Genomic DNA, 13,384 nt, shown 5'->3' with positions numbered 1-13,384 from the left:
TGGCTGTTCGCTCCCAGAATTTCTAGGAACGGCCCTATTACGTAGATTCATGACGTTATCATCAGCCATAATTTATATAAAAAATAAAAGTTACCTCTAATGTGTCCCACCGGGCGTGCCAAAAATTGTTGGGCATCGAATTTCCCTACCCTTGACAGAGTCAAAGATCCTCCTCAGGGAGCGCGTCTGGGTGAGGAACGGCTGCGGATAGTGACCCTCGAAGTTTGCACCCTTCGACAGATCAAGCGATTCGACTGACGAGGGATCGAGCCAGCCGGGTTCGAAAACCACTACTATTTGTTTCGGTTCGGCTTGAATGAGCCGAATGTACAGAGCAGGCCGGAAACTAAGCCGGAAGAAGAGCCGAATGGCTAAAGCAACACAAGATTTGGTCGGCTTGAAAAGCCGAAATGACTTTCTATTAATTGACTGATGGGAAGTACAGGGATGAATATTTAGTTTACAACGGAGTGATGCCCGTGGGGCAGACAGACTCCAGGGTTCTACTTAGCGAACTACTCCTAGAGAAGACAGTAAAAGTTATAATTAGACTACTCCTAGAAAATGCAGGAAATTGCGAGGAAATAAGGATGGTCTTTTTGTTCACAAGGGAAAAGAACTCTTTTTAGGGCGTAATTGACCTATTTATAAATCACCTCTTGATCAGTTATTGCTCTTACATGATAGGCCACTATTTCCTAATATCCCGGACCACCTCCAGCCGATCGGAACCGCATACAACTGCTTGCAGTTGCTGTAACTTCCTTCAATTAGCGCGATGATTTTTCTTTAAAACTTTTCCGGTGCTCCTGGTGCATGGCTAGATTAATGCCTTTGAAAGGAATACCGGCATACCACCTGTACACGCCTAATTGGCTCAACACTATGGAAAGAATATAGGTACTGTTTTGGATATCAAAATAAATTATTTGGCGATAATTTATTTGGTGGGAGAATATTTTTATGTGATCAGAAGCAACATGTGATCTTTTTTCTTTGAAAGGAATCGACATCAATAATTTGATAGAATGTAATTTACCTACGAGTTAATTTATTTTATTTTTAAAAAATAACATGTGAATTGAATATTGTATGTCATGCTAGACATTTGATTGCAACGCCCATAGTTTACTATCCTGTAATTTATAAATTTTAGCACTTTACTAGCTTATTTAAAGATAGGTCCCTACAGTGATTAAAAAAAAATTAAATCACAGGTGGCAAAGTGAATATGTGTTAAGGGAGGCAGATTCAAACTAAAGTTTCTCTATACAAAACATAAAAAAATAAAGGGTCTGGTCCAATACTATTAGGTTAGATTAGTATATTTTAGTATAATTAAATTACTTTTATTACTTAAAATCTTTTTTTATTGAGAATTTGATTATTATTTATTATTTGATTATTCCGGTTCGCACCCTTTTTTTGGCCCGACTTGATTATACAGTACCTAATAAAATTTTCTAATTGAATAAATAATCTTATGAAAAAAGGAAAAACTATTTTTTTTTTTTTGTGGCATGTAGGAGCACAATAGAATTTTCTTTTAAAAATAATAAAACATTTACCGCTTTTATGAAGACGGTATACGATTAACCATCTTTTCAATTTTCTATAAAAATAGTGAATGATTTACTGTCTTTTACTGTTTCTCTCTATTTCTCATATATAATTCTAAAAATTATATAAAAATTTCAACAAATCACATATAATCTTAATAATCTAATAAATTCNATTTGTATATGGTTGTCAGAATTATATATAAAAAATTAAAAAAATGAGATGGTTAGGATTATATGTAGATTATTCGAATTTTTGTTAGATTATTAGGATTGTATGAATAGATTATTATGATATTTTTTATTATTAAGATTATATATGGTTTGTTAAAATTTTTATATAATTTTTAGAATTATATGAAAAATAAAAAAAAAACAACAAAAGAGAAAGACAGTGAGTAATTCGAGTAATTCATTACTTTTATGAGAAGTTAAATAGGAATTGTTTACTGGTTATGAAAACGGTAAATAATTCACCGTTTTTTGGATAAAATTTTATTCTATCACTATTTAGTTAAATATATTTTTTTATTTTTCATATAATTCTAAAAATTATATAAAAATTTCAACAAATCACATATAATCTTAATAATCTAATAAATTCTAATACTCTATTCATACAATATTAACAATCAATGAGAAATTCTAATAATTCTCATATAATCCTAATAATCTTAGTTTTTTTTATTTTTCATATATAATTTTAACAAATAATATGAAAATTTTAAAAAATCACATACAATCTTAACAACCTAAAATCCTAACAAATAATTTTCAAGAAAGTGGTGAATGATTCACCGCTTTATATGAAATTATGAACGCTTCACTGTTTTTTTAAAAAAAATTTATTCCCACACTGACTTAACAGAAAGAGGATTATTTTGCTAAATATTTGTTTAGTAATGCTATTTAGCCAATTATAATATCTTTTATTAGGATTATTTGGAAGAAAACTCCGATTATTCCCCGGCCCGCGGCTTTATAACCTCCGACCATTCTCAAAGTACTCATCTTCTCTCACCCCCCTTCGCTCTCTCTCTCCAACACTCTTCGGATAAGGATATAAAGCCCTCGCCTCTCTCTCTCTCTCTCTCTCTCTCTCCTATCCACCATTCCTCTCTCCACTAGAAGAAGAAGAGGAAGAGGGAGCCAAGTGGATGGTGGTGTCACTGTTTCCTACCTCCTCGCCCCGCGAAGGTGAAGAGCTTGTTCACCGTGACTTGTTTGTTGAATTGCTTCTTCCAATTTTATACTAGTTTGATACTCCAATGAGTCCTGCTCTTTAATGGGTTTTGCTTATTTCCTAAAAATTTGATGTAATTGTCGTGTTTCTAGGTTAGGTGTGCTATTGGGTATTGTTTAGGTGCCGCCAAGTTACCAATGTTGCAATTTCTATGTTGGATTTTGATTCTTTTTTTTTCCCTGTAATTTTGATGCAATTGTGGTGTTTCTAGCTTATCTGAGCTACTGGGTCTTGTTTAGATGCCACCAAGGTTCCAAAGTTGTGAATTTTTATGTTGGGTTTTCATTTAATTTTGATGGAATTGTGGTGTTTCTACCTTATTTGAGCTACTGGATCTTGTTTAGGTGCCATCAAGTTACCGAAGTTGCAATTTTTTTATGTTGGGTTTTGGGTATTTCATGTAATTTTAATGGAACTGCGGTGTTTCTAGCTCATTTGAGCTATTGCGTTTTGTTTGGTGCAATCAAGCTACTAAAAATTGTTATATTAAGTGCTTAATTGTTTCCTGCAATTTCATCGAAATTGTGGTGTTCCTGGCTAATTTTATGCGACTGGTTCTTGTTTGATGCCACAGAGGCTACCAAAGTTGCAATTTTTTTAAAAAAAATTGTTGGGTCTTGGTGATTAGAATAAAGGGACCCGCTTGATGCATATATTGCCCATTTGTGGAGAGTGCTGTTTAGAGGAACTTGGTTGAAAAAAATAAACGGGTTAAAGAAAGTTTTTTTCCCCTATTTAAGTTCTTAACTTTCTGCACTGAAGTCTATGTTTCAGTGTCTAATGCTAATTTGGTCCTATCGAGTTGTGTTCGGATGATGGAGAAGTGTTATTCGCTAGAATATGTGATTGTACAAGGTTCGCATATCTCTAGTTATACTTGTCAAAAGGCTTGTGAGAATTCGTGGGTTGACAAGTTAAATATGCTTGACTCAGAAATGAGATTGCCCATTTTTCCAGTACAGGCTTCATCTAGATAATGTCTGGCAGAATAAGATGTTTCAGGGCTGTTATTTTTGCAAGTGGATCTATTAGGGGGCTGCTTATTTTGACACAAATATAAGTAGATTCGATCTAAAGTTTCTTACCATTTGAGTTCTTTAGCAGATGTTTGTTTCCCCGAAACTTGTTAGCATTGAACTTAAAGTTAGAGAGCTTCCATTGATGATTTCATATGGGCTTATCATTAATATAATTGAGCTTTCATTATTTGTTCAGATTATTTGATTGTGCTCCACATAAGATCATTCAAGCATTATTTTATGTGATTGTATTATGTTGATTAATGATGTTTGATAGTGTTGGTTTCAGTTCATTTGAAATTTTAACTTCAATATTGTATATAGATATTTGGACTATGCTGCATGTCACTTATTTTTCCATTTAATTATTTTTTATATTATGCAGGGTGTATGGAATTTATGTACTTTTGTATTATATTCTTACATGTAGAACCATTAATTATTATTTCTATTTGTTACTATTTTAATTTTGTTACTTGATGGACAATCATATTATGATTGTTTTATGTCTATATTATTGTTATTTTCAAGTATTCTATCAGGCTATGTTAAATTATTAGATTTTAGGGCGTGTTTGTTTATGATGAAGAGGGAGAGCTAAGTCTCCAGATCGAGGAGGTGAAAACCTCTGTTGTTTGGTTAGGTGTGTGAATTTTGGAAATCGGGTATTTCTATATGGGACCCACATAAAAAACCGCTCAGGATCTCCCCTACTTCGTCTACTGAGGGGGAACTTGAGTTCGCCCTCAATGTCGATTTCTATGAAGCCGTGAATTTGCTGGACTGAGTGCGGAAATACCAAACATGCCCTTACTCTATTTAGATTATTGAAATTTTTTCGGACAATTAAAATTTTAGTTGTTCTTATTTCTTTTATGTAGGTTGTGTGTGTTCATTGTTGTGCTTGTTTATTAGTATTTAAATCTTTGGAAGAAGTCATACCATTATTATGATGTACTTTCTGCTCAACTTGAATGATTTTGGCTTCCCGCCAGCCAAAGCAATTATCGAAACAACTCGGCCATTAATGAAAGTCCAATTTGGTACTTTTGACCCACTTTAACTAAGCAAAAGGCAGAAGTTATCCATTTTCTGGTTAAAGTTAAATTCTATGTGTCAACTTTCACTAGAACAAATAGATCCTTATCTTTTAAGTGTTTGGGTTTGGTCATGAGCAGGCTATGCTCATATTTGGTATCAAATAGGCATCCCAACAGGTCACAGACTGGTTGACTGATTACCTAAACCAATTTGATTGACATAATCTTTTCGGAATTCTAGAAGTTTTCATCTTCAACTTTTTTCACTTTATTGTTTTCAATTGAGGACTGGACGTAAAAGGGTTGTAGCAAATGGAGAAGAAAAAGGTAGAAAGATGAAAAAAGCTTCAAGGCGTGTGTAGTAATGTCACTCTCCTTAAGGCTTAATTTGTACCCAATGTTCGAGAGAATTGGTGTGCACCGGGTCAACAAATAGCCTCTCAGGATACAATGAAGCGCGATCTTTGATTGCATTTGCACGCACAAAGTTAGACCGAGAGCACTCTGAAAATTATTAAGTTGTCAAGAATGGGTGCAATGAGACGTTGAAGAGTATTTTTATACAATATTGTTGTTGCTGTTTTCAGTGCATTGGACATAATATTTATAGACTAGATCTGAAAGTGAACAGATACTTTTTCCATGTGACTGTTCAAAACTGAAACGTTGCAACTCAAATTCGCCACAAGATGGTTATGATCGTATCCAATTGAAAGGGCGCAACTTTCATTTCACATGAGTAACCACAACAACGGTTAATTAAGTCAATTCACAATATTATCAGTCGATGACTAGTCTTGGACCATGGTAATGAGGGCTACGGTCTAAAGCCTCTTCAACAAGTCCTTTATGAATAACATGCACTCATTCCAAGAATCACACTCTCTTGCCTCTCATAAATATCAAAAGATACATATATAAATATTAAATTATTTTACAAAAATTTCTTACAAAAGGAAGTATCAAATTAGAGATTTTGAGAGACCCTCTACTTCTACATCAACTTTTATTAGTAAGACTCGAAACAAGTTAGACTACATCTTGTGAGTTTGTTGTTTAAGTGATTTTTCAGGGTGTTAATTAGTTGAGGATTGTCATTGACTTCTCGGAGTAATATGATATGCTGACCTAAATACGCAGTTCAATATAGTGAGATATGGTATAGAAAACTTGCACGAAGATTCTGGAGCTCCATATATCACATGCCAATATGCCGTGCCATTGAGCTAAAGATCTAGTATAAATTTATCGCTGCAAATAAGAAATTTGCCTTATATGCTAAATTGATGCATTTTAATCAAGTTAGCAGTTTAGCGTAGGAGTATATGCATGTATAAAAGAGCTGACGTTTTAGTAAAATCTTCGATGATAAGAATCACCCTGACCTAGGCCATTGTGTTTATAGGCCCTCGATGAATAGCTTTTGAGCTAATTTGGATTACCTATGGTTACCATCTCCCTTCAGTTGTGGGCCATTTTGTTTATAGGAACTTGGTGAACAGCTTTTAAGTTAATTTGGATTGCCTTTGCTTGCCATATCCCTTTCATTGTAAGTTATGTTGTCCTAAATATTTAAGCAAGTGACCAATTTATCGTCTGGTTATGTCATTGTGCGTTTGCATGGATAATCACCTATTCTAGTGGTAAGCTGCTAGAATTGATTCAGTTGTTAACATCAAAAAGGTTAATCAATTTGTTTAGTCAGGTTGTTTTATGTAATATGAGAATCTTTTATACATCTTACTTGCAGTGGTAGAAAGTTCTTTCTTGTATGATCACATTGTCGCCAATTGTTTGTCTTATTGATATTTCATATGCAAGGCCCAAGGAGTCCAGATTTGCACCTTTTTCAATTTTCATACCTTTAGGGATTGGAAATTGTGATTATGTCAATCTCAATCTTTATGGTCAAAAAATGTATAGGATTATCACATCATTTATTATATGAATATTCTCATTCTCGATTTTCACACTAAACTTCCTTGTGCACAGGTTTCTAGGAGAGTTTGCATTGTCCACTGCTAGTTGCGGGTGCACTTCTGGTTGCATCAAATATGATGCCTGTAATTCATTGTTCTGTCGGCAATATCAGTCTACTTCACCGAAGCAGTTACATCTCAAGGAAAGAAGGCCAACTAAAAAAATGCAGTGTTTTTGCGAAGCACCCAAGGCTACGATCATCATCCCAAAGGTTTCTATTTCCACAATCATCATTAAACTTGATCCCAATGTACAACAGAAGCTGGAGCTCAAAGCATTTGCTGAGAAGCCAAATCATAACTGCTGTTGGGACCGACGTTTCTGTCGAGGAGCCAAATCCTTCTGTTTCGAGTGAAACTTCTGATGCAAACTCAGAAACTGCAACTAGTTCCAGTGAAGCAAGTGAACCGACTCCAACTAATCCTCCTGTTACTTCTAATAAAGGCAAACGTCCAAGGCCTGCTAGAAAGAGTGAGATGCCACCTGTCAAAGATGAGGAATTAATACCCGGTGCTTATTTTACTGGAAAAGTAAGATCGATTCAGCCATTCGGTCTTTTTGTTGATTTTGGAGCCTTTAGTGACGGCCTTGTTCATGTCTCGAGAGTGAGCGACGGGTATGTCAAGGATGTCTCTGCTCTTTTCTCTGTGGGACAAGAGGTTAAAGTGCGAATTGTCGAAGCAAATAAGGAAAGTGGGCGAATTTCCCTCACGATGCGTGAAAATGATGATGGCAATAAGAAAAAAGAAGCTCCCGCTGCTGGTGAGAAGACGAGACCGGCAAGAAAAAACAGTTTGAGGCCCAATGCTAAAAAGGGGGAGGCTCAAAAGAGCTCTAAGTTTGTCAAAGGACAAGCTTTGAGTGGCGCGGTGAAAAATTTAACTAGGTCGGGGGCTTTTGTGTCGCTTCCTGATGGTGAGGAAGGGTTTCTTCCGGTTTCTGAGGAATCCGAGGGGTTTGGTGGAATTTTGGGGAACTCTTCCTTGCAAGTCGGTCAGGAAGTTAATGTAAGAGTATTAAGAATAGCTAGAGGGCAGGTGACTTTGACGATGAAGCAAGAAGAAGATGTTGAAGGGTTAAATAGAAAACTTAATCAAGGGGTGGTTCACATGGCGACTAACCCCTTTGAGTTGGCTTTTAGGAGGAACAAGGAGATCTCTGCATTTTTAGATGAACGAGAAGAAGCACAGAAAACCAATGAAAAGGTGAATGTTTCGGAAATTTCTGAAAATATCGAAGAAAATGTGGAAACCCTAGTGACCAACATGGGAACTGATGATGAAGTTGAGGAGAAAGAAGTGGATGATGAATTGGACCAAGACCAAACTTCTGCGACAGGTTTATTATCCACAGATTTGGTTAGCAAAGAGGAAGAAATTGAGAACTCTTCACCACAAATTTCTGATTCCGTCCTTAAAGAAGCAGCAGAAGGTGAGAACAGCTCTAAAACATCGATTGAGTCCACTTCAGAATCAGTATCAGATGAAATATCCCTACCAGAGGAAGTGAAGGATCCTAGCACTGTAACCAATGTAGTAGAGGCGGCAATTGCAAGTTCTAACTCTTTGGTTTCAGAGAAAGAGGAATCTTCTGAAAATGAAACCTCAGAGAGCACTGGTCAAGATTTGATTTCGGAAACTGTTGATAAAACCATCGAGCCTGAAGTATCTTCTTCAGTACAAGATGATGAGGAAGTCACTGAAGCTGATCTCAAATTTCAGACTGCCGCTAAAGATGATGAGAGCTCTACAAGTTCAAGAGCTGACGAAAGTAAAGAACTTTCAGATTCTATGGAAGAAAAAGCTTCTTACGGGGGAAACGATACCGATAACAATATTGAGTCATCTGGAGAAACAGGTGGTGAGAATTTGTCGCCAAAAGATGTGTTACCTGAGGATACTGCTGCTAACCAAGAAGATGATGATATAATAGATGGTAAGGAAACAGAAAAACCTGTGGTGATTGTGAATGAAGTAAAAGATGAAAAATCGGAAACTTCTGAAATCTCAGAAATGCAAAATGATGCTGCTGATCAAGGAAGCACTATCAAAGGTTGGTAACTGTCGTTGCTTTATGCTAGATGAAAGAAAATTTTTCCAGTAGGAAACTACGCAAGCTTAAGCTTAACTCTAATATTGCACAATAAATTAATTTGGACGCTCATATTTGTTTCTAATTAGCGCTATGATATATTGATATTGATAATGTTGGTCTCCTTTATGCAGAACATTTGACATAAAATGTATTAACTTTTAAGGCTCACTGATTTAAAGTTTAAATACATCTGAATTAATCATACTTTTTATGAATCTCACTGTTCTTATTGTACTGATAGCAGTAGATGTTGTTATTTACTGCGTATTATAGTAGATCAAGATGGTTACTTCTTTGTTATCTATGAAATTACAAATCTTGTCGACATTTTTTCACAAATTTTACGAACGGAAGCCCTTATTTTCATAATATTACTTTATAATTCTGCATGATAATGCAAACTTCCTCATTTCACTGTTAGTTCACATGTGTTAATGTTAATGAAGTCTCGGTGTCTATTAAATCCTGTAATTTACATATGCTTTTGTTACTCCCAGTTGAAGCTAAAAATACAACGACAATTTCCCCTGCTCTTGTAAAACAATTACGTGAAGAAACTGGAGCGGGTATGATGGATTGCAAGAAAGCTCTTGCAGAAACTGATGGTGACATTGTTAAAGCCCAAGAATACCTCCGCAAAAAAGGGCTGGCAAGTGCCGACAAAAAGGCAAGCAGAGTCACTGCTGAGGGACGGATTGGATCTTATGTCCATGACGGCCGAATTGGAATTCTTATCGAAGTCAACTGTGAAACCGATTTCGTCTCCCGTGGTGAGATCTTTAAGCAGTTGGTCGACGATCTCGCCATGCAGGTAGCTGCTTGTCCTCAAGTGCGCTATTTGGCTACTGTGGATGTCCCGGAGGAAATTGTGAGCAAGGAGAAGGAAATAGAGATGCAGAAGGAGGACCTTTTATCAAAACCCGAGCAGATTAGGGCAAAAATCGTTGAAGGAAGAATAAAGAAGAGGCTTGAAGAATTTGCATTACTTGAGCAACCATATATTAAGAATGATAAAGTGGTGGTTAAGGATATGGTGAAGCAAACTATTGCCACAATTGGGGAAAACATAAAGGTTAAGAGGTTTGTAAGGTACAATTTAGGGGAGGGTTTGGAGAAGAAAAGCCAGGACTTTGCTGCGGAAGTGGCTGCACAAACTGCTGCAAAGGCTTCTCCTTCAGTACCAAAGGATAATTCTGCTGAAGCAAAGTACTTTTTTTTTTTTCCTCGCTCTTTGATAGCTTAGCCTTAGCATCTGATGCAGTTGTTAGAAGTGAGATACTCTTTCATGTACTAAACCTACATTTGAAGGGGTTTTTATTGTGCATGAGTTTTTCAACACTCAGAATCCAGTGGCCAAATTCTTCTGGCTCCGATGAACAAAATAGCAGAAATAGGCCTCACATAAGAGAACTTAGTTGTCTTCATATTACACCCTATTTGTTCTAGCTGTAGCTTCTGCATAATTGCTATTTGAGAAGAACTGTTTGTAAGTGGCGCTAATAACTTTTTCATCAAAATATCCTCGGCATATTCTTGCTGCAACAGAAGTAGGAACTTCGAATTGGTGATTCTGCTACTGAACCCAAGAGCTTTGCTTCGGCTTCTCTACCCTGTAAAGGCTCTTGGTCTTCTTATTAGCAAAACACTTGGGTGTTCGGAAGTTTTTTCTTTATTGGTTATTGAAGCCTTTCCAGAAGCCAGGCCAAAAAGTCTTTTACATATTTCAATTTCTAGTTCTTACATTTAGTTGTTCGGCTTTATACCTCCTTTTCTTCATTTGTACAAAGTAATCAAGCATCACATATAGTCTAAAAATATGCTTAGATTTTGACTACAGTTTCTTGGCAGTAATTAACATACATTAAAACTGTCAACTTGCAGGCCGCCTGCTACGGCAGTATCAGCAGCCTTAGTGAAACAACTGAGGGAGGAAACCGGTGCCGGCATGATGGACTGCAAGAAAGCCCTAACTGAAACAGGGGGCGACCTCGTAAAGGCCCAAGAATACCTCCGAAAGAAAGGACTATCCTCCGCAGACAAGAAATCCTCCCGACTTGCCGCGGAGGGACTCATCTCTGCTTACATCCATGACTCTCGCATTGGCTGCCTCATTGAAGTCAACTGTGAGACTGACTTTGTGGGTCAGAATGAGAAATTCAAAGAATTGGTTGACGACCTTGCAATGCAAGTCGTGGCTTGCCCTCAGGTAATTAGTCATAAAATTCTCCCATTTTTTTTTCTGAAAAATTCGCGATAATACACATTTTTAGGTTGTTCGAGGGATTCATCGGACTATTCTCTAAGATAGAAATCGACAGGAATGGTTGAAGATTTTTAAGAATTGTACATGTTGAATTAATGTTTATTATCTATTTTACTTTTTGCTATCGTAGAAAGATCAGGGGTAAAATAAGTGTCAAATAATGTTCCTTTTGTATATATTCGATGCTATATACTTATTTTTAGCTAGCCAAGTTTTTTTTTTTTTTTCTTTTGAACTTTTCTCAGATTTACTTAAGTTCTCCTGAATACTCAACTACTCTGACTCGTTGAATTTCTTCCTAATACCTGACCTGTGAATGTTTTCAGGTTGAATTTGTGTCAATCGAGGATATCTCTAAGGATATCGTGGACAAGGAGAGAGAGATCGAGATGCAAAGAGAGGATATTCAATCGAAACCTGAGAATATAAGAGAGAAGATAGTGGAAGGGAGGATATCGAAGAGGCTGGGAGAGCTCGCACTGTTGGAGCAACCTTTTATTAAGGATGACGGGGTTTTGGTGAAGGATCTCGTGAAGCAGACAGTCGCAGCGCTTGGAGAGAATATCAAGGTTCGGAGGTTCGTGAGATTTACTCTTGGTGAGAGTGAAGAATGAAACCCTGAGAGATGTAATTAGTGTACCTCAGGTTTTTTATGTATCAATTGTTTCTCTGAGAGGATTTTGCGGCCCGCAAAGCATAAAATTGTTGGCTAAGTAGTACGTCATTTATTGTCTACTCTGATCATTGCAATAACACTTTTCTCATCAGAAGCAATGAATCAAGATATTAGGGTAAATAAACCTATATTTATCTGCAGTTTTGCCGTTTATGTGTATTTGCTGTAGGTAACCGAAAAAAGTGGAAATGATTGCAACATCAGAAGATCTAAGATTTACAGGTTTTAGGCAGAGGCCATGGGTGTCTTGCTTCAACGAAAATTATCAGTTAGTATTATAATCAGGTAACTTTCAATGAATCTCGGGCATATTTGGATATATGAATATTTCGTTCAGCGTAGTATATCTCTTTTGCTTACTGAATATTCGTTCTGTATATTTCGTTCATTCAGTATATCTCTTTTGCTTACTCTCGGGACTGATAATTGGTTGCTGGGAGTTCTAGGAGATGTTTAAACCGCATTCTATGTACACTGCCTAATTTATGTTTCTCCAAGTAAGAAATTCACCTTGCCTTAGGAGTGCACTATCTTGACAATCATCACTATTGGAATCTTGCAATGAAGTAAAATCAAAATCATTGGTTGCAGCTCAAGTTACTATTCCATCATCCAAACAGCTCATGTTATCATTAGTTGATTTATTCTAGCAGCCAAATAGGCTAAGTATTTGTTTAGATGTATGAACATCGTCACAATTTTGTTCCTCTAGGCGTTTGGAGTAATTGATATATAACATTATGATTGGATGTGTCCCCAAAGACGTACTTCTTTTCGGTCCACAATATCCTCTCAAAATAAGATAAATCTCAAGGGATTTATTCAAAATAAGTATCCAGTGATAGCTTGTGCGCTAAGGCCTTGTTTGGATACGCAAATAAGTTATCATTCGATAACTTATTCATTATAAGGATTTTCTGCTGCAAAAGGAAGGAGTTTGAATTTTGCTCTTTAAGAAGTCTCCACTGTTGGCTTAAATGGGCCAACATCCTGAACTGTGGCGGGAGGCCATGTTGGGCCAAGTCATGCTCGAAATGGCGTGAGGCTAGATTGGCCAAGTCATGTTCGAAGTGGCGTGAGGCTGGTTAGACCGAGTCACAATTGAGACCTATGGGCGCTGTATTTGTACGCTTTAAGTGAATTGGTTGCGTGTTTCTAACAGCTCGAGCTTTTGGGATTTATGGTTAACGCCAACGATCCGACAATTGGCATCAGAGCCAGAGGTCACTGGTTCGATTCCTGCATGCTACAAATGTGTGCAGGTACTGGAGGGGGGATTGTTGGCTTAAATGGACCAGCATCATGCCCTGTGGCGGGAGGCGGGAGGCCATGTTGGGCCGAGTCATGTTTGAAGTGGCGTGAGGCTGGTTGGACTGAGTCACAATCGAGACTCGTTGGTTGTGTATTTCTAACAACTTGAGCTTTTGGGATTAATGGTTAGCGCCAAAGATCCGACATCCACATCTATGATTCGATAGGATAACATGTTTAATATACGAGATTTATTCCC

The 13,384-nt window shown here is 36.8% G+C and overlaps 1 protein-coding gene across 1 annotated transcript; it reads left to right on the top strand.

The window, feature by feature from the left end:
* Positions 2,575-12,074, top strand: LOC109727798. Its single transcript, XM_020257979.1, has 5 exons — positions 2,575-2,756; positions 6,854-8,893; positions 9,433-10,141; positions 10,817-11,141; positions 11,525-12,074. Exons 2-5 carry the CDS (start codon positions 6,916-6,918, stop codon positions 11,810-11,812), a joined length of 3,300 nt encoding a protein of 1,099 aa, XP_020113568.1. The 5' UTR covers positions 2,575-2,756; positions 6,854-6,915; the 3' UTR covers positions 11,813-12,074.

Source organism: Ananas comosus, linkage group 23 (genome assembly GCF_001540865.1).
Source record: "Ananas comosus cultivar F153 linkage group 23, ASM154086v1, whole genome shotgun sequence".
In the NCBI taxonomy this organism is placed as follows: Eukaryota; Viridiplantae; Streptophyta; class Magnoliopsida; order Poales; family Bromeliaceae; genus Ananas; species Ananas comosus.
Note: the sequence above shows the minus strand (reverse complement) of the source record. Positions and strands in the feature narration are given on the sequence as shown.